General features: G+C 38.4%; 1 protein-coding gene across 5 annotated transcripts; it reads left to right on the forward strand.

Moving 5' to 3' along the window:
- Positions 1-1105: 1105 nt before the first annotated feature.
- scn4aa (sodium channel, voltage-gated, type IV, alpha, a) lies at positions 1106-27051 on the forward strand. 5 transcript variants are annotated; one of them, XM_028476866.1, is made up of 27 exons: positions 1106-1363; positions 7274-7588; positions 8663-8781; positions 9032-9121; positions 9208-9336; positions 10120-10211; positions 10307-10579; positions 10652-10715; positions 11544-11685; positions 11778-11975; positions 12063-12233; positions 12653-12782; positions 13240-13478; positions 14190-14363; positions 14445-14801; positions 17622-18047; positions 19647-19688; positions 19779-19914; positions 20175-20329; positions 21262-21435; positions 21535-21657; positions 22078-22359; positions 23164-23217; positions 23365-23502; positions 23676-23780; positions 24598-24868; positions 25212-27051. In XM_028476866.1, the coding sequence occupies exons 1-27, from the start codon at positions 1121-1123 to the stop codon at positions 26435-26437; spliced, it is 5868 nt and encodes a 1955-aa protein (XP_028332667.1). In that variant the 5' UTR covers positions 1106-1120; the 3' UTR covers positions 26438-27051. The 5 variants fall into 5 exon arrangements, with proteins under 5 accessions (XP_028332667.1, XP_028332668.1, XP_028332669.1 ...); XM_028476867.1 differs by lacking the exons at positions 1106-1363; positions 7274-7588 and having other exon boundaries at positions 8683-8781; positions 9028-9121; XM_028476868.1 differs by lacking the exons at positions 1106-1363; positions 7274-7588; positions 8663-8781; ... (1 more) ...; positions 9208-9336; positions 10120-10211 and having other exon boundaries at positions 10512-10579; positions 11548-11685.
- Positions 27052-27358: the final 307 nt, after the last annotated feature.

Raw genomic sequence — 27358 nt, forward strand, 5'->3', positions numbered from 1 at the left:
TGGAGGACAGAGATAAGAAATGACAACAAAAAAAACATAGTGGAATCAATAAATAATATTTATTACATAAGGATACTACAGATGATACTTTAAGAACACATTAAAATAGTTATAAAAATGTGTCGGAAAAAAACATTTGGTGATTGATGAAACAAACATTCTAAAAAGCCTTGTGTCAACAACAATCTTGCAATTCTCTTATGTCAGCCCTGCTGTTCCTTTGTAACAGGACCTGTACTGTAAGTACTCCCACTAAGTAACTAACGATTATCCTAAATATAGTCATAGTATTGTAATATTTTACATGTGAAAGGTGATCCCACAGGCTCTGGTTCCAACAGAACGGTGATTAGACCATCTGTAGGCTGCACAAAAGTCTGGAATCTTCACCTAAATCTTCACTCAGCAATTTGCTAAAGGAAACAGATGTTTTTAAACAAATCTTTAACAAGTTCAATCTGGTGGTCTCAGCCTTACACAACTATGCTGCATGATTTAGTCGTTTTTTTTGTTTTGTTTTGTTTTTTAAAGAAAAGCTGCAATTTTAACATTTGAAAACATCCACATTTGTAGCCACGTTAACGTTTGTAAGAAAGCAAACCGTATTTAAATTCGTCTAGATTTTAGCGAGATAACAGTATTGACATTCAGCAGATCACTCACATTCCCTCTGGTTCCACAGACTCCGTCAGAGAGCTGCCCGGGGCAAGATGGCCGCCGGTGATGAGCCTTTATATATTATATCTACGTGTAGCCCTACATGGACCCCTTAATGGCAAAAACAGGAAACGCCGCTGGCTAAAGACTGTGGAGGCTCGTAATGTTACAGCTTTAACATGTCTTGTTGTGTGTTTGGGTGCCAGAATAGGAGGAATAACGTTAGTGGACGTAAATTAAAAAGTTTTATAGGATTCCAAAGGACATTCGTGCTCAGAAAAACAAAGACAATTGTGGTTTTGCCTCCAGGCTAAGCCCCGCCCAACAAAATACCTCACAATGTTTACAAAGGGCCTATAGCTAAACTAATTAAAGCAAAGTGAATGTAAAAAGGCACCATCTCATAATTTTAGTAACTTTTTTTTTTTTTTTTGTATTTCAGGCTCAAACTGCTGAATGCTGTATGAGAATGTGTTCAATTGATAATTTATTTACAGCCCAGTTGGGAACCAGCGTCCCTTCACTGGTCCGTTCCTTCACCTGGACGTGCTCCGGTTTCAGCACTCACAGATCCTCAGTGCGTCAGCAGCAGCTGTCAGAGAGAGAAACACGCACACCAGAGAGGATTTCACTCAGGACTGGGATTTTTTTTTTCTTCTTCTATACTTTCTTCATTACTGTGGGGGAATCTGTTGGACCAGTTAAGGTAAACAAGCACCTGTCAGTGTGTGTGTGTGTGTGTGCTGGGCTCACGATGCCAAGTTTTACGGAATCCTGCAGGTTGGAAGGTTTCACTTGCAAGTTTTTTTTTTTTTTTTTTGCATTCAGTATTTGTTTATTTACGTGTATATTTTTACGTCATTTTATGCATTTTAGTAGTTTTGTGTATTTTGTGGTCATTTTGTGAGTTTTGAGTCATATTGTGCACATCTGTTTTCGTTTTTTCTGTTATAAAAGTTATTTTGTGCATTTTTCTAGTCTTTTCTAGTTTTCTAGTCATGTGTGCGTTTTTAAGTACTTTTCTGTGTATTTGTTGTAACTTTGTCCATTTTTACAGTCATTTATTTGCATTTTACCATCATTTTGTATATTTCTTTGTCATTTTACATATTTTTGTTGTAATTATATTTGTTCTGATTTCATTTTCAGTGTGTTTTATGGCAATTTAGTGTATTTTCCTTGTTGTTTAATGTGTTTTTAGCTTAATTTTGTTGTGATTCGGGGGCCCTTTGTAGCCTGAGGACGACCAATCTCTCCAATTTTTTTTATTTTTTATGTTTGGATAACTTCAGCTGCAGATTTGTATTTATTTGAATTTTGGTGCAAGATAATTGCCTTTAAAAAAAAAAAAAATATTAGATATTATGTGAAGATATTAGATTTTTTTTTCTCAAGTAAAAAGAAAAAAAAAGTCAATTATTTTAGCAATTATTTCCACCTTTTTGTATTGAAACATTCATTTTTACGCTTGAAAAGTCCCTTTTTTGCAATTTTTTAATGTGTAAAGGTAACACGGTACATATATAAGTATAGGGTTTCAATACAGTCTGAGTACTTAAAATTTACTTTATTTTACATACAGTCATACAGTCAGAGCTTTGACCAACTGCAAGCTATTGAAATCCCTTCTCTGTATTGTATAATCCATTAAAATCCACATTTGAGCTTGTGTGAAAAACTGTGCACAAGCATGTTTCCCCAGGTGAATATTATACACAATGAATCCAACGCTGTAGTGTCTAGTCTGGACACTTCCAATGAGCTTCTGAACCCCCAGCATGCCCCCCTCCCTCCTCAGGGCAGGATTATTTTTAGCTTCCTGTCTTCATGGCAGATGAATAAGATGCTGTGGAACCGGTCACTGTTACCTGTTGACCTTTATGCACCAAGCAGGGGGTCATAGTAGTCAACGAGTCTCAGGTTGGTGCAGATTCTGCTTTTTAGGATCAAAGTATTAGATTTAATATGTAATTAAGACAGACTTTCCTACGTCAAGGTGCTTGTGGTCTGATGGTATTTTGAGTCTCCCGTGTTGCACACAAGCCGAAGGCAGTGAAAAGAAAGCTTGTGTTCCTTCACCTCGCTGTGTTTGTGTCTTCCGTTCCGTCACATGTTCTTGGATGCCGAAGGTATTGGTTTTGAGTTTCTTTCACCAAGTGGGGCCTGAGCTGCAGCACCTGCTTCACTCGAGTTCTGTGTTTTCCCCCGAGTCCCAAAGGTGAAACAGGGTCAATCAAAGACAAGTCAAACTTTTCTCTACTGCAAACTTCTCACTTGTTTTTCCTGAATGATGTTATGTAAGCGTAACTATGAATGGTGTTTACACTTTAGGTCATCTGTCAAAATCAAGGTTTGCAGGCCAAATTCTGCCCTTTCATAACATTGAATACGGCCCATGAGATGATATGACGAGGTTTAGATGGTGCACGAATAAAGTCTCTGTCATTCTGAAAGGAATCTGTAGTAAATTTCAACTACAAAAGATCATATATTACGGAAGTAGATTAGGGTCAATTTTGATGGAAAAAATTATTTTCGGCAAATCAAGAATGAAGTCAAAAAAATGAGATTAAAGTCAAAATTTAGAAATTAAACTGAAAATATAATTTTCTGATAAAAGTCAAAAGTTTACTAATAAAGCCAGATTTTGTGTATAATTGTTGTCATTTAGTCAGTTTTTACAGTCATTTTTTGGATTTTACTGTAATTTTTTGTCATTCTGTAATTTGTAGTTTTTTTGTATTTTGTTGTCATTTGGTGTTTTTCGAGTCAGATTTGTGTGTTTTGAATCTGTTGTTGTTTTTTTCTGTTTTTACAGTTATTTTGAGTGTTTTTATGTCATATTGTTTTTTATTCATGACACATTCATTTTGTTTATATTTGTTGTCATTTTGTCAGTTTTTATGGTCATTTATTTCATTGTAAGTCATTTTGCATATTTTTGTTTTAATTATCTTTTGTTTTGATTTCATTTTGTGTGTTTTTTGGCCATTTTTGACATTTCCTTGTTGTTGGCTCCCTTTTGTTGTGTTCCGGGGGCTTCTTGTGGCCCAAGGGCGACCAATCGTCCATGTCTGTTCAAAGCCTTGGATCCACTGGCTCCTATCAGTGAATAAGTGTCCGGTCCTCACAGTGGCATGAATACTAACTCCTTCACTAATGAACTAACAGAGTTGTTCGTCTGTCACTCACAATCAAACGGTTGGAAGCAGCAGCAGCGGGGACGGCCTGTGTAAACACGACTCCCTGCTGAGTTGGAGGTTTGAGGTTAACTGAAGGGTGACGTCGTCACAGAGTAAAACCATAGCGCTTTGACCTTGTGAGAAAACACAGCAGACTTCACAGCATGTGTGAATAAAAGCCAGTGTCCACACAGGCGCAACATAAAAACATTAACTGTCAGAAGACGATCAAACACTTCATTTGCTCAAAAGAACAAGAATCCAATCATTTCCTTTCAAACTTTGCCTATAATAAATCTAGTTAGACTTTTAACGACACATGACTTCACACCATCTTCCATCATGAACTCACATGGCAACAAGACACAACACACAAAATGAATCCATGCAAACATACAACATTACCACTAAATACAAAGATGACAACTGAAATAATAAAAATGACTCCAAAAACACACAAGATGGCTCCAAATATATCCACAAAAATAACAGGAAAATGTACAAAAATAAAGCAAAATATACAAAACAGCAACAAATAGACACAAAATGAATCTATAAAGACATAAAAAATCATCAAAAAATGCACAAAAGACAAATCAAATAATCAAAATTACTCCAAAAACACACAAGATGAATTATAAATAAATAAATAATTAAAACAGAAAAATATACAGTACAAAACGTAAATAACATGATTCCAAAAATACACAAAATGTATCTATAAATACATACAAAACTTTAGAAAATACACAAAAGACAATTAAAATAATCAAAATGACTCTCAAAACACACCAGATCACTTCAGGAATATGCAATATTAACTTAAAAATAGACAAAACGTCAAAAACATTACACTAAATGAGAAGCGAAATACATGAAATGACATTAAAATACGCAAGTTGGCAACAAAAATACACAAAATTACTCAAAAAAAAAAACAAAAACCCTTTTTTCTATCATCTATTAATGCTCAGATTGGTGATTATTCTGACATGAATGTTGATCATGTGACCCTCATATCAGATAAATCACATTTTTGGCCCTGCTGTGAGAAAAGTCACCCATCTCTGCGTCACAACATGGAATGAAGTTCCATGAATAGACTACATTATCACACCTCTTAGCTTGGCTGTTTCCTAGGGAGGATAAACCTGCTGTTTTCCCTGAGTTATCCTACAGCAAGTGTCAAACTCAAGGCTTGGGGGCCAAATCTGGCCCTTAGACCATCCAATTCGGCCTGCAGGAGAAAGTTAAAAACACAGAAAAAACAAATTATTGTCTAAATTGCCAAATATTTCAGTTGTAGATATCTCAGCCCTTCTAAATACACACATTAAATGAAACTCAACAATATTTGAAGGATCAAAAATTCTCCCATGCATTTATCACACGACTGTAGTCATTTTATATCTGAAATAGTTCAAAGAACTAAATTTTCCTGAAATTGTTTCACATAATCCTGCAGGGACTGATATCTGTCACTTATTGCCTGGATATTTTTGATTCTTTACATACTTTATGTACCATTTACATGTTATGTAAAGTACAAACTTCTGGCCATTAATGTTGAAATTGCTCATTAGAAAAGGTTACTGAGTGGAGGAGAGTTTATTAAGAGGGTTTCACTGCTACATGTTGCCAAAACGTCTCACTTGTTGCTCTGTGGGGGGGTTAATCAGTTTTTCTTGTAAAAGCCTTTTGACAAAGCATCGGTGTGATGTAACATAATTAGGACGCCTTCCTCCTCGTGAGAAACTGGAAATCAAAGGGGAATCATTGCCTTCTGATCTGTGTTGGGTTAGGTTTGTGTTCATTTTGAGTCGTGTGCAGTGTGGATGGAAAAGGACAGTACTGGTTTTTAACATGTGGGTAAGGCTGCAGAGATGGAGGCCTGTTGGCCTCGTATCCAATAAGTTGGCGTGCTTTCCTTCTTATCAGAGCGACATGACTTGAAGGAATGAGCAGAGTCATCGGGCTTCTTGTAACTCTACGCTGCGCAGTGACAACCTGCAGCAGCTGAGCTGTTATCGTATCCATGTGTGTGTGTGTGTGTGTGTGTGTGTCGAGTGTGTTAATGCAGAGCTTCATGTTTATAAGAGGCATCCATGTAGTGATTAGGAGCTTTTGTTCTTATTGTTTACACATTTTCATATGAAAATGTTGGCTTTGTATTTGTATATCTAAAATGCAGATGCCAGTATAGTGAATTGACTTCTAATATGTTTTATTATTCAAAAGATGTCATTTTCCTCCAATGCATCTACTTTCTAAAATTATATTTATAGAAAATGTGATTACTAATGTTTTGGCTGTTTACATTTATAATCAGATTTAGTTCAGTTTGAATGTGTTTTTCTGCTTTAGGTTGAGAGAAAACTCCTCCATGGTGACTTAACTCAACAATATGAAATCAACTTTTCAACAAATCAACAAGAAATGTAAAGAAACGTTAAAAATTTGAATAAGGATATTACATTTTTTTTTTTAGAGAGATTTAAAATATCCAAACAATTCAAACAAAAAGCAAAGACAAAAATGAGAAAATGTAAAGATTTTTACATTTTTTTTAATTTCTAAACAAAATAATCACCTAAAAAAAGAAATGATATACAAAACATTTAAAATTGTAAAAACATTAAAAAAAACAAAAAACTTTAAGGATATTTAAAATTTTAACAATTTAAAAATCTGAATTGTAAAAAAGTTAAAGAAAAAAGACAAAAATGAAAATAATGAGGAGGGGAACAAAATCAGAGTAAAGAAAGAAGACATAAAATGACTTAAAACAAAAAAGATGAAATGGGGGAAGTAAACAATTTATTAATAATAAAAAATATATATAACATGAAAAAAATATTTTATCCGATATGATTAATATTATTATTGCCTGTCTTAACATTCATCATGTTCCTGATGGCAGACACATCAAAGAACATAAGTGAACACCACCGGTACTTGAAAGTCACTCAGAGCGCCTGCTAAACTAATGAGTAATCTGATGTATGCGACAGGAGTGAGGTCTCTGCAGGATGGAGGGAAAATCCCAAGCTCATCTGCTCGACACAAAAAGTATCCAAACCCAAATGAAAGCCAGATCATCTTGATTAGCTAGTTTATATTTACTCTCATTTACTGTAAATAAGTTTTCTCTAATAAATGATTGAGTTTCAATGAGTGTAAATTATTAAAAAAAAGCTCCTTTCAGATCATTATTTGTGCAAATGTTTGACAAAAACTTTAACGAATGACAGTCCAGAATGTTAAAAAGTCTTCTTTGCATTCCATGTATTGTAGACTAAACGTTTTGGTTAGCTTAGCGTGTAGCGATGCTGGCTGTTCAGGGTCAAAGTCTGAAATTATTTTATCCCGCTGTATTTACATTTGATACAATTTAAGTGGATTTCTTTGCCAGCTACTCATCATTATCTCTCCAGCTCTACTCGCGTAACCCCGGAGTGGTGGAATCCCTTCGCGATGCAAAGATGGCGCTGCTGCTCCCTCCCCCAGGCACCCACGCGTTCAGGCACTTCACCCGGGACTCACTGGTGCAGATCGAGAGGCTGAAGGAGGAGGAAAGCAAGAAAAAGGCGGCAGAAGCTGAAGGCCATCATGAGCAGGAGGAGGAGCCAATGAGCCCCCACGCTGATCTGGAGGCGGGAAAGAATCTGCCTCTCATCTACGGGGACCCACCGCCAGACTTCCTGAACACACCTCTGGAGGACCTGGACCCCTTCTACAAAACACAGAAAGTCAGTCTGATCCCACAGATGTGTGCTTTAACACACTCAATTAATCAGAAACCTCATGACATTTATTTAAACATTAATTTAAGAATGTAGGTGTTACAGATCGAGCTTTTTATATGTGAAATGTGAACATTAACTTAATACCACACAAATAAACCAAAATAACAGAAGAATATTGAAAATGACATCATTAACGCACAAAAAATAACTCAAAATGTCAAGAAGATAACAAAAATACACAAAAAGACTCTAAATGCACAAAACATGAACAAATATACACAAAATAACTCTTAACGCACAAAGTATTAAAAAAAAGTTACACAAAATGACACCAAGGACATACAAATGTCAAAAAAATGCCTGAGATAAAAAAAAATACACAAAATGACTCAAAGCACAAAAAAAGATGAACAAAAACACACAAAATAACACCAAAAAATTACAAATGTCAACAAAGATGCCCAAGATCACAGTAACATGCATAAAATGACTCTAAATGCACAAAACATGAACAAAAATACACAAAATGGCTCCAAGAACATACAAATATCCAAAATAACAGGAAAATACACACAATGATTTTAAATACGCACATAACTTTCACAAAATGACTCCAGGGACACAAAATGACCACTCAAAATCATCGAACAACAAAATGAAATGACTACAAAAAAAACTCCAGACAACAGAACAAACACGAAACACTCGACTTACAAATTTTAAACAAGACAAAAAATGTTTAACATAAAAAGACAAAATGACAGAAAAGTACTCAACATGACTCCAAAAACAACAAAAATGCACAAAATGTCAAGGAGAAGACACAAAACACAAGAACACGCACACTCTTTGTTCTGTCCTGTGTTAATGCTGTTTGGTCATTGTTTTAAATGCTGATCATGTGATTTTAAAATCAGATCCCAGTTTTGTGGCCCTGCTGTTTGTTAATCCTGGGCTGCTCCACTGCATTCATTCTGTGCATAAAACATTAGTGACGGGATTTTTCGTGTCGTGTATTTAACGTCTGCTCTGCGTCTCTTAATAACGACTCCTGAACTTCCTCTTGGTGTGTTTCAGACATTCATCGTGATCAGCAAAGGAAACACGATCTACAGGTTTAATGCTGAGCCAGCCTGCTACATTCTGAGCCCGTTTCACATGCTTCGACGAGGAGCCATAAAAATTCTCATACATTCATATCCTTTTTTTTTTCTTTCAACATGAAAACATATTTATTTTCAATATTCGATTCAATGAACTTTGGTTACTGTTGATTTTTACATGATTTATTGTTGTGTACAGATTTGTTGAGTTTTACCTGATTTTAATTATTCCTTATTAAAGCTGCAATAGTTAAACCATGACATAATGATTTAACAACACATCTCAGATATGCTGTGCAGCTCAAACTCCAAGTCCTCATTGGTTTCCTTAATCCGGACATAAATTATTCAGCATGTTCATCATGATTACTATCCTGTCAAACTGTGTATTCATGACGATGAGCAACCCACCAGCGTGGAGTAAAACAGTCGAGTGAGTATTTCACTCCAGCTTTTCCATAATTCCTCTGTCAACTTCCCTTTTTTTTTTAATAAATCCTTATCCTGATGTCTCCCCAGGTATGTTTTCACTGGCATTTATACCTTTGAGGCAACCGTCAAAGTATTGTCCAGAGGCTTCTGTGTTGGATCTTTTACATTCCTTCGAGATGCATGGAATTGGCTGGATTTCATGGTGATCAGCATGGCGTGAGTATTTAAGGATGTGTCACTTTAACACTCAGGCTGCTTTGGAAATGTCTCACACACACACACACACACACACACATTCCATACTATACATCACAACCTCAACGAGTATATACTGTTTGCTATATATTATAAGGATGATTGGGATGATGAGCGTTCCAACTGAAGTATACTTCCGAGTTTACGACAAAAACCTGAAGCACACTGAGGCTCAATATCTCGGTTGATTCTCCACCTTTGAAAGTTCTGAAAGCATTTTAAGTGAGAAAATGACCAAGTAGAATATCAACATGTGCTCATTTGATCTATAAAACTCACGTATTAGCATTTAATTCCGACATTTCAGAGATTTTTGGAGACCCTCCATTGTGCTACTGACAAAACGTCCGGTTAACTTCAAAACAAGAGCCCTATTTCCAAAAGACTCCAAAAACTAATGGAAGACAAGAAAAGATGCTTTTTGTTTTGAAAAGGGGTTGTTTGATTTTTAGCTTGAAGCCTCAGACTTGTTTTTTAAGAGGCTGGGTTTGATTGAGAGCTTTAGAGCTTAGTCGAGTCAAATAGGTTGGGGTTTTCTTCTTGAAAACGTTTTCATTTTGTTTAACAACATAAAATAAATTGCTTTTTACCCATTAAAACAAAGATAGTCACCTGGAATGGCATTGCGACCCAATATCACTAAAAACAAGTGCATTTTCACAAAAAAATCATGAAATATTAAAATTCTATAAAGTTAATTATCTTTATATCATTTTTTTAATAAACTTTTATGTCTGTGTTCAGATACCTGACTGAGTTCGTCGACCTCGGTAACGTGTCGGCCCTCAGGACGTTCCGTGTGCTGCGAGCCCTGAAGACAATCACTGTGATTCCTGGTATAGTTTGACCTGAAATTCAAACACGATTCATTTCAGTGATTCCAAATTAACATGAGTCCCCCCCACCCCCCCCCCCCCCATGTCCCCGTCAGGTTTGAAAACCATCGTGGCCGCTTTGATCCAGTCTGTGAAGAAGATGGTGGACGTCATGATCCTGACCGTCTTCGCCCTTGCCGTCTTCGCCCTCGTCGGCCTTCAGCTCTTCATGGGAAACCTGCGACACAAGTGTGTGCTATGGCCGATCCAAACCAATGAAACGTTTAACACTTTAAACGCCACCTCTCTGTTCAACGAGACCTTTGGTGTCGACAATACGACGTATTCCAACAGCACCTTCGACTTTAGAGAATATATTGAAAATGATGGTAAGGCTGGACTCTAAACAGATTATTGTACAGATTGGAGAGGATTTTACTCTGTTTCTGTAATGATTGTAGAAAATCACTATTTTCTGGAGGGCAGCCCCGACGCTCTTCTTTGTGGAAACAGCTCTGACGCTGGGTATGTATTATTGACCTCTATTAGCTGCTTTTAGTCAATTAAAGACCAATGCCTTCCCTGTAAGTTTTACTGAAAAAACAGTCAGGAATGAACCCCCCCAGTGATGTTTACAGAAAGACTGGTATGAAACAATCTTAGCGGACAGCACAATTCGTACAACTAGGACAACCAAAGAACTCAAATTATGTATGAACATCAAACATTTTAGAAAGATATAGAGGAGGTCTAGTATTCTCCAAAACACAAAGACAAGGAAAGTACAGCCTGAGTCGGAAGTGAATTAACTTGATGTGAGTGCATTGTTGTATGCTACCATACTTGAAGATAATATTGTGTTTTTTTTGTTGTTTTGAAGAGATTCTAGGAATGTTTAAGTCCTTCATTACTTAGTTACTTCCTACTCTCTTTTAAACATTTAATGGACACAGTCCTTTCTCTTTTTTGGTATTATTGCTTGAGTTTACAGGATTATAGTTTATTTTTTTCTTTCCAGATTGAGTGTCATTGTTACACAATTATAACAAGAGCTTTCACAGAGCGCAAACTCTCCCCTTTGCCAGATTTTGGCAGTTATCTGGATACCGCCATTTTTTTTTCGGAAAATCTCGATTGAATGCGAAATCTGGATCTGATCCTTATGAACCTTTTATAAAGATTGGTCAGCTACAAACTGAGATATGAATTTATGAAATTTTACCAATGATGGTTAATGAATTAAATAAATCATCATTAGAAAACCTCAGTGGCTTTAGGGAATTTCAGATGGTAGTGATGGTTTTCAGGCTGCCAGACATGTTGTTGTTGTTGACTTGGTTTCCGTGTTGATAGAAAGTGCCCTGAAGGATTCACGTGCATGAAAGTCGGGAGGAACCCAAACTTTGGCTACACCAGCTTCGACTCCTTCGGCTGGGCTTTCCTTGCCCTCTTCAGGCTAATGACTCAGGACTACTGGGAGAACCTTTTCCAGCTGGTTGGCACTCCCGTCATCTGTCACATCGGAGGAGGTGTTCCATTTAAAACCTATCCTTAGTTCTCGCAGCTTCTTTTCTGCCCCCGACTCAGGTCCTGCGAGCGGCCGGGAAGACCTACATGCTGTTCTTTGTGGTGATTATCTTCCTGGGCTCGTTCTACCTCATCAACCTGATCCTGGCTGTGGTGGCCATGGCATATGATGAGCAGAATGAGGCCAGTCGGCGAGAGGCTATAGAGAAAGAAGAAGAGTTTCAGCGACTCCTCGCGCAACTCAAAAATCAAGAGCAGGTGAATGACTCAAAAAATAAAAAGTACATTTAATTTTACATGTGTACCAAAAGAAATGGCCCAAGTAATGGTCCATTTGTGTGACAGGCTCACGCTCTCGGAAGCCAAGCAACGCTAACGTCCGCCAAGTCGTTGAGTCGTCACTCTGCGTACGAACATGTGGATGAAGAACGCAGCCTCGGACGTGATGAGGTCCTAAAGGACTGCAATGGACGCATTGTTCCACGTCTGATGATCAGGGCGCCAACCATGGACCAGGTGTGTCGTTAGAAAGTCAATAAAATATATATGTGATCAGAAATTGAATAAATACCTTGATTGCTCCATCACATTAAAGAACCATTTAGTGAAATTTTGCAATATTTAAGAAGAATTTGATGAAATAGTGGCAGGAATGGAAGTAACGTAGCAAAAATACCTTAAAAAGAGCAAAAACATAGCAAGAAAAAGTGATGAAAATAGGTTAAAATATGGCAAGTTTGGTGTAGTTGCAGAAAAAGGATAAAAAATTTGCAAAAATGGGCTAATTAAACATTCTTAGTTCCTTGAAGGCATCTAGCGACCGCCTCCCAGTGAGAATTAAAGTGCCTTAAAAATAAATGAAGGATTTAAGAATAAAATGATTTGAAGTTGGAAACATTTAAGAACACTTTTCATTTTCCTTGTACATTTCTCAGTCTGCGCTGGATTTCGAGCTCAGAGAAAAGTCGTTTGGCTCCGTGCACAGCATGCTACATCTGGACGAACCAGGTCTGACCCGAAGGACTGGGAGTGCTGTGACGGTCCTCACCGCAGCTGCAGTGGAAGGTACAGTGTGGACAGAAATAGGGATGTAGACTGCTCACGTATAGCCTGGGTATTCTTAGTCTTTATTTGAGTTAACTCAGAAGCAAACACAATCTAGCGTCTATTTCAGGGAGAGGAAGTGTAGATTTCAGGAGGTGTGAAGTGGTACGAGGCTTAGCGTCAGATGCTCTAATGTGAAGAAGAGGCTGCTTCACATTATTTAGCTGGTAATATTGGAGGCTTGTTTATTCAAGGCCACGAGCTTTGTTTAGGTCCAGCTGCAGTCTAGCTAACACAAAAGGTCAACAACAGTCAACCACAAATAACCAACAATCTAATTAAATCAATATTAACACACACACAGAATGAGATGTGCGTGTTTGGCCCTTAAACTAAAATATGTTTGACACCCTCGAGGTAAAGCTCTGTTGATTTTTCAACTAAATTGATGTTTTTCTTTCTGCCGGGCTCCATCTAGAGTTGGAGGAGGCTCAGAGGCCGTGCCCCCCTGGCTGGTACAAGTTCGCCGACACCTTCCTGAAGTGGGACTGCTGTCTGCCCTGGGTGGCGTTCAAAAAGCGGGTCTATATTGTGGTGATGGACCCCTTTGTGGATTTGGCCATCACCATCTGCATTGTGCTGAACACACTCTTCATGGCCATGGAGCATTACCCCATGACCCCCCAGTTTAACCACATGCTCTCCGTGGGGAACCTGGTGAATATGTTGATGCCTTACATTTCAGTGACGTGCGGTGAGGTTCACTTCAGTAACTATGGACTAAGATCACAGCTGCTCAGAAGAATGTTTGGGGTCATGAGCAGCGCGGCCCCTACAGGAGGCAAGAGTACTGCCTGGGTTTGTTCATTTTATGATCAATCATTGAGGCTAAACACGTTGCACACTTATTATATATAGTCTAAATCACACATAAAATGACAGAAAAATAAATACAAATTGCCACTTTGTGGCAATACACACAAAATGACAACAAAAACACACAAAATGACCCCAAAACACACAAAGTGGCCACAAAACGTTTAACAAACTTCAAGAAAAATAGAAAAAATGACTTAAAAACACACAAAATGATGTTGGGCATTAAAGTTATGCCTTCATAAACCATATGTTGGCGACATACAGAGAACCTGCAAGTCGCTCTAAATTCATAGCAGGCAGCAGAGTTTGTGAAGGATTGTTCATTCCAAGCTGCAACAGGGCAAATGTAGTAATCATTGAAATTGTTGAAAGTTTGCGTAGTAGAATAAGTAGATCAGTGGACTAATGTCTACATCATTTATTGTATCATTTATGTTTTTTCAGTTCTTCAGCTCCTGAGCGCAAGTCACTGATACAATTCTAATCACAGCCCTGAAGCTATTTTGACCTCCTAAATGTGAACTGGCAGGACACCATTCCCCTTTTTAGGTGTTCACTGGGATCTTCACTGCAGAAATGGTCTTCAAGCTCATCGCCAGTGATCCCTACTACTACTTCCAAGTCGGCTGGAACATCTTCGACAGCATCATCGTCACCCTCAGTCTGGTGGAGCTGGGACTGGCAAACGTCCAGGGCCTGTCCGTCCTCAGGTCGTTCCGTCTGGTGAGACACACTCATTGGTTGGTGTCCATCGTGGTCCGCTAGTGTCTGTATTCACTTGTTTCTGTGCCGTGTTGGAGACAGCTTCGTGTTTTCAAACTGGCCAAATCCTGGCCCACCCTCAACATGCTGATAAAGATCATCGGGAACTCGGTGGGAGCTCTGGGAAACCTGACGTTGGTGCTGGCCATCATCGTCTTCATCTTTGCAGTGGTGGGGATGCAGCTGTTCGGAAAGAGCTACAAGGACTGTGTGTGCAAGATCTCCACGGAGTGCGAGCTGCCGCGCTGGCACATGAACGACTTCTTCCACTCCTTCCTAATTGTGTTTCGCATCCTGTGCGGCGAGTGGATCGAGACCATGTGGGACTGCATGGAGGTGGCCGGAGCCGGAATGTGTCTGGTTGTCTTCATGATGGTGATGGTCATCGGGAATCTAGTGGTGAGTGAAATACGATACTTACCACAGATCCACGCATGCCTTTTGCTGAACAAGGAAGACATTTTAAGGGTGTATTCACACCAACGTATTCTACAGTGGTTAAAACACTCTGGTATTTGTTTGCTCTGATAGTCCGCCTCATTTGGTTAGTGTGAAGATGCAAATGAAGTCTAGAGCAGATCAAACAGAAAAATTGTAGACCAATTATTTCTGTCGGTCTCGGAGCGTTTCCAATGGAAGTCTAGAGTGATTAGGAGTACCACGAACACAACCGCCTTTTGGAGCAGATCAAACACAGGACGTATCAGCGATGACGTGGAGTGCGCGCGATGGTGGGACAGCCAGCGACGGCACAAAACAAGGCTTTAAAACCACCAAAAACACGCCAACTTGTTGCTGCTCTATTGTTGAATGTTGGTAAAGAGCAAACAGAGAAGGAAGAAGTTTCTGAGCACTATTAAGTGCTCACTTTGACCCATAGATGAGAACATTCTTCTTCAGGTTTCTGTTTTTCTGCCTAGAGAAGTCTCTACTCAAGTGTCGGCACCCTCAACTGGTTAGCTCATGTAACTGCACCACAGGCTGTTTGGAACGGACCAGAAGTTGCGCTTTGAACGCAAACCGAGCCAAACCAAGGTGTTTAAATTATCAGCTGTCCTCCACCCATTAGGACTGAGTCCGGGACTAAATCAGTGTGAAAGCAGTCTAAAACAGGGACGTCTACGCTACCATGGCAACCATCGGATGCCTTTAACCTCATCGAACCAGAAACACTAAGGTGGTCGGATTTTGGTGTTGCACAGGGGGGCACGAGAACAGTTGTATATTTTGCTTTGCACTAAGAGAACTTCATTACTGTTCTAAAGTATGTGATTGCACATTTTATGTGGTTTCTGTTTGTTTTGAAGAAGAATAGTAACAAATGTTTACCTTTTTCCAAAAAAGGCTACTTTTTTTAACCCATTTTATTGAAATTTTGTTGCCATAAGGGGCTAAAATGTTTCATTCTTCAAAGGGGGGTGCAACAAAACAAGTTTGAGAACCATTAGCTGCGTTTCCATTACCTTTGGAAATGTGAAAAATCTAAGTAGTGCAATTAAAACTGGTAATGAAAACACCTGAATTTCAAAAAACACTCAAATATCGCTAACAACTTTTTACGCTTTCATGAGGAGGTTTTTCAGACGTTTCGATATTGAAATGTATTGCAAAAGTGCTATGGAAACACTTTTTCCACAATTACATGTCACATGACCACTTATACTTGAGAAAACATGCCGCGATATGTGTGGACAGAAGAGGAGACTCATACATTTCTTAGCATTATACTTAAAAATAATTACTGCCATATTAGACAGCAAACAACAAAGGAATGCAGAGTGTTTTAAGGAGGTTTGGAGCGTCCATCGTCCTGCAGAGAAGTCTCACAGGATGAGATTTCATGGGAGTTACTAGGCTCCAAAACACCCTTTAATGGAAACACGCTCAAAGTGCGATTATACTTTAGAAAAACTTATTTTATTTTCCCAAAAACTGGAATGGAAACACAGCTACTGATATAGTCTTTGATTTCGATTTGGGTGTTTCTCAGTGATGGATACAGACCACTACAGCACACCTAAAGATCTTCAGATTCTTCCACTTTCCACTCTTTCCTCCCTCCTTTCATCACCTTTCAGTGCATGCATGTGCACGGGTGTCCCACTGTGTGCGGCTCACTAACGGCCGCCGTGATAAAGAGATAATCAGATGGGCTTCACCTCACCTGTCAGTGCTCATAATGTTGTGGCTAAGCGGTGTGTGTTACACTTTCTTCTCATCTCACCAATAATAAACACTCCTCCACTCATTCACAGCTCCACCTCCGTCAGCAGCCTCTCAGGTCACATGATCTGCTCGTCGTCGAGGACGCTAAAGATAGCAATGCACGCCGCGACTCAATATTTACTGATGACCGATGTGATATGTGATGTGAATCTGAGATCTCAGCTGTGCAGCTTTAACACACGCTACATGATGAATAGGAACTGGCACTCATTTCTCGTGACAGTTAGTTTGTTATTCAGCTTTTTTTGTGATGTTATATGATTTATGGAAGTGATTTACCACATAAATAGTTAAGAAAAATATGATTATCTTGCATTAATCTGAAATTCCTTAATAGTTTAATGTTGGTACTTTTAATATTTTATCAAAACTCTTATTTAACTCAATTTAATATGATGAAATCTATTCATTATTTTTATTTTCTTTCTTCTACACATTTTTGTAATAATTATTTCCAATTATTTGTATAATTATATTACTTTTTTAATAATATTTGATTACGTTTACACTACCTGCTAGGCAAAATTTATTCATTTTAACATTACTCATATCATTATTTTATTATTATTCAGATTTCTATATTTTAATCAAATAAATAAATTCCAAGTTAACAAACTTGCTGACTTTTCAGTTTTAGCTGTCAAAAAAACCCAAAACATAAATAACACATTTTAACACAGTTTTTATTTTCATTAATTTGTATTTATTTTATTAACATTTTAAGAAAAATGATAATTTGTATAATAATAATAATTAAATTGTCTAGATCACTAAGGTATTGAACCAGTTTATTATTTTTATTATACTGTATCATCATTATTAATATTCTCCATGGTATTCAGATATTGAACCTGTTCATTATTATTATTATTATTATTATTATTATTATTATTATCCTCTGTGTGTCTCAGGTATTGGACCTGTTCATTATCATTACTATTATTATTATTGTTAACTTATTGTTAATATTAATATTATCATTATTACCCTCAGGTATTGAACCTGTTCCTGGCGTTGCTGCTCAGCTCGTTCAGTGGAGACAACCTCTCTACTGGAGACGATGACGGTGAGATGAACAATCTTCAGATCGCCATCGGTCGGATCACTCGTGGCATCCATCGGCTGAAAGCCTTCGCCCTCCTATCGCTGCGACCCAGGAGGACCAATCAGGACTCAGTGGACGATGGAGACCACAAAGCAGAGCAAACAGAGATGAACCATTTCAACCTGACTCTGAAACTGGCCGACGGGAAGGTGGAGTATGTGGATGGAGACATCAGTGTCAGCGTGCCCATCGCTCAGGGAGAGTCAGACTTTGAGAACCTGGATGAAGATGATGAAGATGATGAGGATGATGAGGATGATGAGGATGATGAGGATGAGGAATTGACGGACAGAGACGACCAACAACAGCTCACAGTAAGAAAAATCTGTCATTCTCTACTAACATAGACATTACCTCACCTTATTACTATAAAGTCCTCTAATAGAAGACAATTTTGTCTTACTAGTTGTAGTAAACCTAAAATATGTAAAAACTAAAAGCTTTACTAGCACTTATAGAACCTCAAAATTGTTTACTAGTAGATAAGGTTGCCTTACTCATAAGATCTACTTGTGCTCTAGTGCACAAAAAACCCTTAACACATGTCAAACTCAAGGCCCGGGACCAAATCCGGCCCTTTGGAGTAATTTGGCCTGAAGGAGAAAGTAAAAATGACAGCGAAAACAAGAATCATTGTGTAAATGAAACTCCACAATATTTGCAGAGGCTCATCGTTTTCCCAGTGCTTATATCGCATGATTGTAGTCATTGTTTTGTTAAACAGTTGAAAAATCTCGAAATTTTTACAAATTTCCTACAATTTTCCCAAAATTATGACATAATATTTCCCTTAATTAAATGAAAAGTGGTCACAAAATCTAGGAAATTTAAAGTGAAGATCCTGTTGGGACTGAAATATGTCATTTATTGCTTGGATATTGTCAGTTTCTTACATATTTTGTATTTTGTGTATAATTAGAAGTGCAAACTATGACACAATAATGTTGAAATCATTTGTTTTCCCACATAAAAACTGTGGCCCACTTGATATCAAACTGCTCCATATTTGGCCCCTGAACTAAAAAGAGTTTGATGCCCTTGTTTACTAGTACTACTATTACACTCAAAATCTCCCTAGTAATACTAGCTGTTTATTAGTCTACTAGTAGTATTAATAAAGCAAAAAATAAATCAACTAGTAGCCTTATTAGACATAATGGAAATGAAGTAGGATGGTTTAAATCCAAATCCAGCTCCCTGATTGGTTAGAATATGTTCGAAGACCAATGGCAAGCCGAGATTTTCTTTTCCCCGCCCACTTATTAGCAAATCACGCTTATTAGTAGTACTACTCGTGACACTTTTTATTTCACTAGGAAAGTGTATTCATGCAATAGTAAACACTTTTAATTTTGACTTTTCTTGGTAACACTAGCCAGCTAAACCAACCTAAGCTAGATGAAACGTTAGCTTAGCCCTTTCAATACAACCAAACTTAGCTTATCATGTCTCTGTTGTACATGCTCAAAAGCAACCAAACACATTTATATGGTCTTTTATATGTAATAAACATACCTTGTAGCTAAAGCCTTTATTTTGCTCTCCCAGTTCATCTTTCAGCATCTTTTCCTGGTTTGCTTTCTGCATCGTTTCCTTCGCGGTTACCATCATTTTACGTTTGTTACAGCCATACAGGTCCTTTCAAAATAAACTTCCTGTTTTACCGTAAGTGCTATTAAATTCAAAATAAAAATGCATTACTTGATGATAACTTTACGTTGGTGACACTTTTGCAAAAGTAGAGCTTAACTATGGTTGATGTCACTGATGTTAGACTAATATTCAAACAGCTTTCCATATTCTGCCGGTACAGAGCAATAAAATGCTGAATATTAAACTATCATTTAAACCTCTGTATGTATGGTTGTGAAAGTATTTACTTCTGTCATCATTTACCTCCCATTGTGTTTCAGACAGAATGGGATGGCATTGGGGAAATCTGGAAACATCCCAGAGTAAGTACATCTGTGGAAAAAACAGAGACGGTACAATAATTAGAGACGATAGCTTTGTAAGCGTGTTTTTGTTTTTGTTTCAATGACTAGCTAAAAGGTGCTCTATCAGACGGCGACGAGTCCGTGTGCAGCACCGTGGACTACAAACCACCAGAGCCGGAACTGGAGGAAGAGGAGGAGATAGAAGAGCTAGACCCCATGGAGCCGGAGGCCTGCTTCACCGACGGTGCCACCAATACACACACATTACCACCTCCTGTTGGACTTAATAGCTTTTAATTGTTTTTAATACTGTAAGGCTTACTTTCAGTTTTATACTTTTAAACTTGTTTTTATTCCTATGCACCCATTGATGCACTTTGAGATTTGTTACAAATGTAAAGTGCATTCTAAATAAAATGTATTATTATTAAGACTAACCAGGATAATAAAAGCCAGCACAAGATGTTTTCAACCGTGGGCGTAATTTTGAACCTTTTTGCTCAGAATGTGTGAGACGCTGGCCGTGGCTCACTGTGGACGTCATACAAGGCCGAGGCAAGAAATGGTGGAACTTGCGTAAGGCCTGCTTCATCATCGTCGAGCACGACTGGTTTGAGACGTTCATCATCTTCATGATCCTGCTCAGCAGCGGCGCTCTGGTGAGCAACAGTCCAACAACACGTGTGCTGTTTAAAATTAAAGCAAAATTCTTTTCAGTTTTATTTCCTTTTATTTATTTATTTTACACAAATACCTGCAGCCCATTAAAAACGGGTCAGTGACCCATTTTTCAGCGTGACAACCTCTGAATTTGATTGGATTGGACTTTAGTGTTTATAAACACATACTATTCAAAAAGAAGACAAAGAGAACTTGCTGGAATTATTAGGCAGAAGTCAAGGACACATCAGAGCGATCAGCATTCCCAAATTTGCCAGATTTGAAAAACCCAATAACGTTCTGTGCAACCAATGACACTAAATATTCAACATTTAATTTAAAAACCACATTTCTAACTAAATTAAGGATACATGTGCTGAAATCTGTATTAAAGAATGTAGAGCAAATTACTGAAATAGGCTAAAAAATTTTGAAAAAAGCAAAATAAATAAAAGCAGTATAAACGGCATAAACAGTGAAAAAAAAAACTAGTCTGAATCAAATTACCATTGGACAGCCTCGTATGTAAATAATAGTCATTATTTTGAGTAATTGTCATTCAAATCGAAGACAAAAAGAACTTGTGCTGAAATTGTTATGCAGAAGTCAAGGAAACATCAAAGGGATCAGCAGACGCACCTGAACAAAACATGTCAGAAGATCAAAGTAAATGTCCTGAAAAACAGGTGTCTGAATAAATGAAACCTTAACATAATATTTTATTGCATTAAGGTAATTATGAGTTAACAATTTTTAATGTCATGTGAATTTCCATGTCCATGTTTGGGACTAATTTCAAAGTAAACACTTAAAAATTGTTATTGTGAAACTTACAGTTAGTTGTATGACCTCCTTGCCTTTACTATTGATAAATGCTAAGCTAAAAATGAATTAGTTCCCAGTGAGATAACACACGCTCATCTTTTCGCAGGCGTTCGAGGACATTTACATCGAAAGACGTCGAACCATCAAAATAATTCTGGAGTTTGCCGACAAGGTCTTCACCTACGTATTCATCATTGAGATGCTCCTGAAGTGGGTCGCGTATGGCTTCAAGACCTACTTCACCAGCGCTTGGTGCTGGTTGGACTTCTTCATCGTGGATGTAAGTGTTGACGCCGCCTCGTCACCGAGATGCTTCTCTCTCACAGCAGTTAAAGTCTGAGGTAACACTTGAATAGGAAATGTCTCCGTTCTGCCACAGATCTCACTGATTAGCTTAGTCGCTAACTGGATGGGCTTCTCCGACCTCGGGCCCATCAAATCTCTGAGGACTCTCAGGGCTTTGAGGCCCCTTCGAGCGCTGTCGCGATTCGAAGGAATGAGGGTAAGTTTGGAAAGTACGGAGTGGAAAGTACGGAGTGCCTAAAGTGGCAAGACAATATTTATATATAATAAATAATTTCCACAAATAAAGAACTTTGGTGCCTGAACATCTTATTTAGAGTATGTTAATGTTGGTTATATTATTATGAAGTGCTTTGTTAAATCAAATGTTATTCATCAGTGAGGAGATTTAGAGTTTGATTGTTGTTTAATGGCTGATATTCACCCACAAAGCCACATGTGAGATACATCAGTATTTAATACTAGTTTAACCTATGTACTGATCTCTTTACGTTTATGCATACGGCTGCTGTAACAGAGATTAATAAGGTATGTGTTTCAGTGATATTTGGCCCAAAACACTCTTCCTTTCTGTGTAATAATCCCACATTCCTTCCCTGTCATCCTCTCTGGTGCTCAGGTGGTGGTGAACGCGTTGGTCGGGGCCATTCCGTCCATCTTCAACGTGCTGCTGGTGTGTCTAATCTTCTGGCTCATCTTCAGCATCATGGGAGTGAACCTATTCGCGGGGAAGTTTTACCGCTGCATCAACACCACCACAGAGGAGCTTTTCCCGCTCAGCGAGGTCAACAATCGCAGCGACTGCCTGGCCCTCCAGGAGGCCACGCAGGAGGCGCGATGGGTCAACGTCAAGGTCAACTATGATAACGTGGGATTGGGGTATCTGTCTCTGCTCCAAGTGGTGAGGATAATGGAATCAGCTTTTCTCTCAATCTGTATGTCCTTCCTTAGTAACATTGATTTAGTTAGAAATTACTTACAAGACTTACTTCACACTCATTCCAACATCAACTGACATCGATATTTGCAAGTTTTCCCCCCTTCATGGATCTCCAATACAGGCCTTAATTGATCAGATTTTTATTAAGAGCAGAACATATTTGCCTATAACTTCATATACTATTGCCATATTGTTTTTTACATTAAATTATATTAACCAATTTCCTATTTTAACTAATATATACATATAATATTGAATTCTTTTTTTCAATTCTTATTCATTTGTTTGTAATTTTTAATCACGTTTTAATTTTTTTAAACACAATTTTTAATCCTATGTATTTGTTTATAATTTCTAATCATATAATTTTACATGTATTATTTATTTTTATAGTAGTCATTTATTAACATTTTTTAATCATAGTTTTATTTTTAACTTCATAAATTATTGTCATATTTTTTACATTATTATTTTAATGAATATATTAATTAAATAATTAATCAATTAATTAATTAAAAAAATATTATTCATTTATTTATAATTTTGAATCATAGCTTTATTTTTTATTAAATATCTTTTTTTAATTTATTTTTAAGTGTCCGATGTCTCCATATACGTAAAGCACATTGATTTAAGTACCTTTTTGACTTTTATTTGTCATAATATTTTGCACTTTACATTTTAAACAATTTTGTTCTGTACATTATCAAAGTTCATTAAAAATCCTGCATGTTCAGTTTGAATTAAATCCGTCTGTGATTGCAGGCAACCTTCAAAGGCTGGATGGACATCATGTATGCTGCTGTTGACTCACGAGAGGTGATTTATCCAACTATCACACACCGTTACTTTCCTAAATATCTTTTTATTCCCCTAGTGGTCGAGATGTTCTCATGTTTAATGTTTAATAATTAACAACGAAACAATCAGCGAGCGTCGGCAATGATGTTTTCTCTACGTTTTTAGGTGGAAGAGCAGCCGTCGTATGAGATCAACCTATACATGTACATTTACTTTGTCATCTTCATCATCTTTGGCTCCTTCTTCACCCTCAACCTCTTCATCGGTGTGATCATTGACAATTTCAACCAACAGAAGAAGAAGATAAGTGTCACACCTCTGTTTTTTAAAAACCTATCCAACATGTTGTGTGTGTTTAAAGGGTTTTTTATTGCATCTGCTCCTTCCAAATCGTCTTTATGTTGATCTGTCTGTCATTTGGCTTGAGTAACACTGTTAACTTCTAAAATAACAGTTTGACTCTTTTGTTTCTGCACTTTGGAGACAAAGACATCTTTATGACTGAGGAGCAGAAAAAGTACTACGAAGCCATGAAGAAACTGGGCTCTAAGAAGCCTCAGAAACCCATTCCTCGTCCCACGGTATGAGCTTCATTCAGATCATTTCATCTCATTCTGTCATTCTATCGAGTATACTGTAGGTAACTAAATGTGTAACAAAAACTGACGCTGGGTGTCGACGATATGAAACAAAAAGGATATCTAAATGATATCTTATGAGAAAGTAAGTAAGCAGAAGTGCCTGTATTGGTCATGTCTATAACATAAAATGTGTTTATGTATTGTCATCAATAAACAAAATATGTGCAAGTACCTTTTTTGAACAGTTTTATACATTAAAAATAGAATCCTCAGACTTTTCTCCACCTAGCTGCTCTAAAAGGACTTGTTGCGTCAAAAATAGCGCGAAAAAGCCCTCTAAGTAGAGATGGGCGATGTTATCGGATGATATTTGCCCTAAAATGTGATATTGTTTGACCTCGGTATGGTGGTGTATATATATATATATATTTACAGTATATACATAGAATATACATTGTATACATTACATAAATTGTACAATTGCTTATTAAAAGAATTGGAATCGGCAATCGTTAGGAATTGGAATCAAAATGAGGAATCAGAATCGGAACCAGAATCGTTCAAATTCAAACGATGCCCAACTCTACCTGTTATTTCAATGGCGACATATAACTATGTATTTTGTATTTATCGGTGTCGGTAAATATCGGAAATTGTAACTTTCCTGTTGGACAATATTGTATAGTGGTAAAAAGTTTGTATCAAACATCCCGACCAAAAAGGATTTCGCTTCTTGCATCACCATTGGTATGTGAATGTGTGTGTGAAAGGGTGAATGTGCCTCCCTACCCAACGCACTGCTCCGTCTGACCCTTAGAACCTGATCCAGGGCCTGGTGTTCGACTTCATCAGCCAACAGTTCTTCGACATCTTCATTATGGTCCTCATCTGCCTCAACATGGTGACCATGATGGTGGAGACAGACGACCAGAGCGCAGAGAAGGAGGATTTCCTCTTCAAAATCAATGTGGCGTTCATCGCCATCTTCACCAGCGAGTGCGTGCTGAAACTCATCGCCCTGCGTCAGTACTTCTTCACCAACGGGTGGAATATCTTCGACTTCATCGTGGTCATCTTGTCGATTGCTGGTGGGTTTCTGAGAACAAGTGGAACAAAGGTTGCAATGTGTCCCTAAGTGCAAAGTGTTGAACTTAGGGATGGATTTCACATTTGAACCGATAATCAGTATCGGTACTCAACTATACCAATTTTCGGTACTTTTATTAATAAATAGTAAATAATGAAATCTCAAAATGTTTCAATTTACCATATTTATTTCTTATAATAGTCAAAGGGTCTCTCGGTTTCCCCTTTTCGGCCAGAATAACTGAGTTTTTGTTTGGTGCTATCGCTAGTGCCAAAGCTTAGTTACCTAAAAAAGTACCAAATCCCATTCCCATTCATAGTTGAACTCTTCTCTCCCCGTTTCAGGCACGATGCTCTCAGACCTGATCGAGAAGTACTTTGTGTCTCCAACTCTGTTCAGAGTGATCCGATTGGCCAGGATTGGGAGGATTCTGCGTCTGATCAAAGGAGCCAAAGGCATCCGAACGCTTCTCTTTGCCCTCATGATGTCCCTCCCCGCCCTGTTCAACATCGGCCTCCTGCTCTTCCTCATCATGTTCATCTTCTCAATATTCGGCATGTCCAACTTTGCCTACGTGAAAAAGGGCGCTGGGATTGACGACATCTTCAACTTCGAGACGTTCGGCGGCAGCATCATCTGCTTGTTTGAGATCACGACTTCGGCTGGCTGGGACGGGCTTTTGCTCCCCATGCTGAACCGCGAGCCACCGGACTGCGATCCCGACTTTGAGCATCCGGGCACGGACGTGAGAGGGAACTGTGGGAGTCCCAGCATGGGCATGATATTCTTCTGCAGCTACATCATCGTCTCCTTCTTGGTGGTGGTCAACATGTACATCGCCATCATCTTGGAGAACTTCAACGCGGCTCAGGAGGAGAGCGGAGATGCGCTGTGCGAGGACGACTTCGAGATGTTCAACGAGACTTGGGAAAAATTCGACATTGATGGCACGCAGTTCATTGAGTACGGACGACTCTCGGACTTTTGCGACACCTTGCAGGAACCGCTGAAAATCGCCAAACCCAACCGCCTCCGTTTGATCGAGATGGACCTGCCGCTGGTCATTGGGGACAGGATCCACTGCCTGGACGTGCTGTTGGCGGTCACTCAGATGGTGCTCGGGGACACCGTGGAGATGGCAGCGATGCGGGAAAGCATCGAGGCCAAGTTCATCCTGAGCAACCCGACCTCTGATTCCTTTGCGCCGATCACGACGACCGTACGCCACAAAGAAGAGCAGAGCGCTGCGGAGGTCATTCAGCGAGCGTACCGTGCTCACCTTCTGAGGCGCTGCGTACGACACGCTGCTTTTCTGCAACGTGCCAAAAAGACGGATGGATATACCGACGATCCGCCCGAGAGAGAAGGATTGCTCGCGGACAAGTTGGGAGTTCTCTACGGGAGTAACGTGGACCTCGCAGCGGAACTGGAGAGCGCTGCTTCAGACCGGCTCCAGAATCCAAACCTCATCGTTGTCCCCGTAGAAATCACCAACGAGGTTTTGTTACATTCTGCCCCGAACCAGCAACTCTTTCCCATAGACGCAAACCTGAGAGAGACGATTGTATAACACATCGCACACATTTCATCCCTTAGAAAAATCCAAAAACTGTATTTTTAAACTTCTGATGTCAACGTTTGTCCCCAGTGTCTACATTTCCTCCTTTGTTTCAGTCCCATGTGTTCATTAGATCAATGGTTCTACACTGAAATGTTAAAATGGGGCAGATTAAATCTTTGTTGATTCATGGTTTTCACAAGTTTCTTTGAGCAAACCACGACCAAAAACCACAAAAATGTTCAAAATTTAAATTACATTAAAGTCCAAGATGTGACAATTTGAACCTAACATGATAAAGAAAGATGTGTGTATGCTGATGTGTAATTTAAATTAATCTATAAAGTCTAGTCTTTATAATTCCAGTAGGCGGGGATGCTATAGAGCAAAATGTTATTTTGTGTGTTTTACTCAAAGTGCACAAAGCTTTCATTCAAAAGCTTCAAAAAGTGAAACAAAAATTACACATTTTCATCATAACTACAAGTATAGAACTATAGAATTATCAAAAATAAAAATAAAACACAGTGGCAACAAAAACACACAAGATTACTCCAATAACACACAAAACTACCAAAAAATTACACAACATGGCTAATATAAAACATATATTTTAGAACACATAAAATGACACAAAAACACACAAAATGGCAACACGGAAATACTTCCGTTGTGGCCATTTTGCATTCGTGTTGTGACCTTTTTGCATTTGTGTTCATTTCTTTAAATGCATTCACCTGACACTTCCCGGCCACTGGGTTTTCGCAACGGAAGTGTTTTCGACGGACCGGTATTACAGACGGACACGTTTCTGGCGGATGTTTTTAACCCACCAGAACAGTTAAGAACAAGAAGAAGACATCGAAACGCGTATGAAAGTAAGTGAAAGTTGATTAGGATACTCTTATATTTTTCACATCAGGCTATCATATC

Source organism: Gouania willdenowi, chromosome 19 (assembly GCF_900634775.1).
Source record: "Gouania willdenowi chromosome 19, fGouWil2.1, whole genome shotgun sequence".
NCBI classification, from domain to species: Eukaryota; Metazoa; Chordata; class Actinopteri; order Blenniiformes; family Gobiesocidae; genus Gouania; species Gouania willdenowi.

What these genes read in the sequence shown, in the direction of transcription:
- scn4aa (XM_028476866.1), top strand. Translation starts at nt 1,121, where the DNA reads ATGAGAATGTGTTCAATTGATAATTTATTTACAGCCCAGTTGGGAACC. An exon ending in GCGTGGAGTAAAACAGTCGA is followed by an intron (nt 9,122 to 9,207) that starts GTGAGTATTTCA and finishes ATGTCTCCCCAG; the next exon opens with GTATGTTTTCACTGGCATTT. An exon ending in GGGAGAACCTTTTCCAGCTG is followed by an intron (nt 11,686 to 11,777) that starts GTTGGCACTCCC and finishes CCCCCGACTCAG; the next exon opens with GTCCTGCGAGCGGCCGGGAA.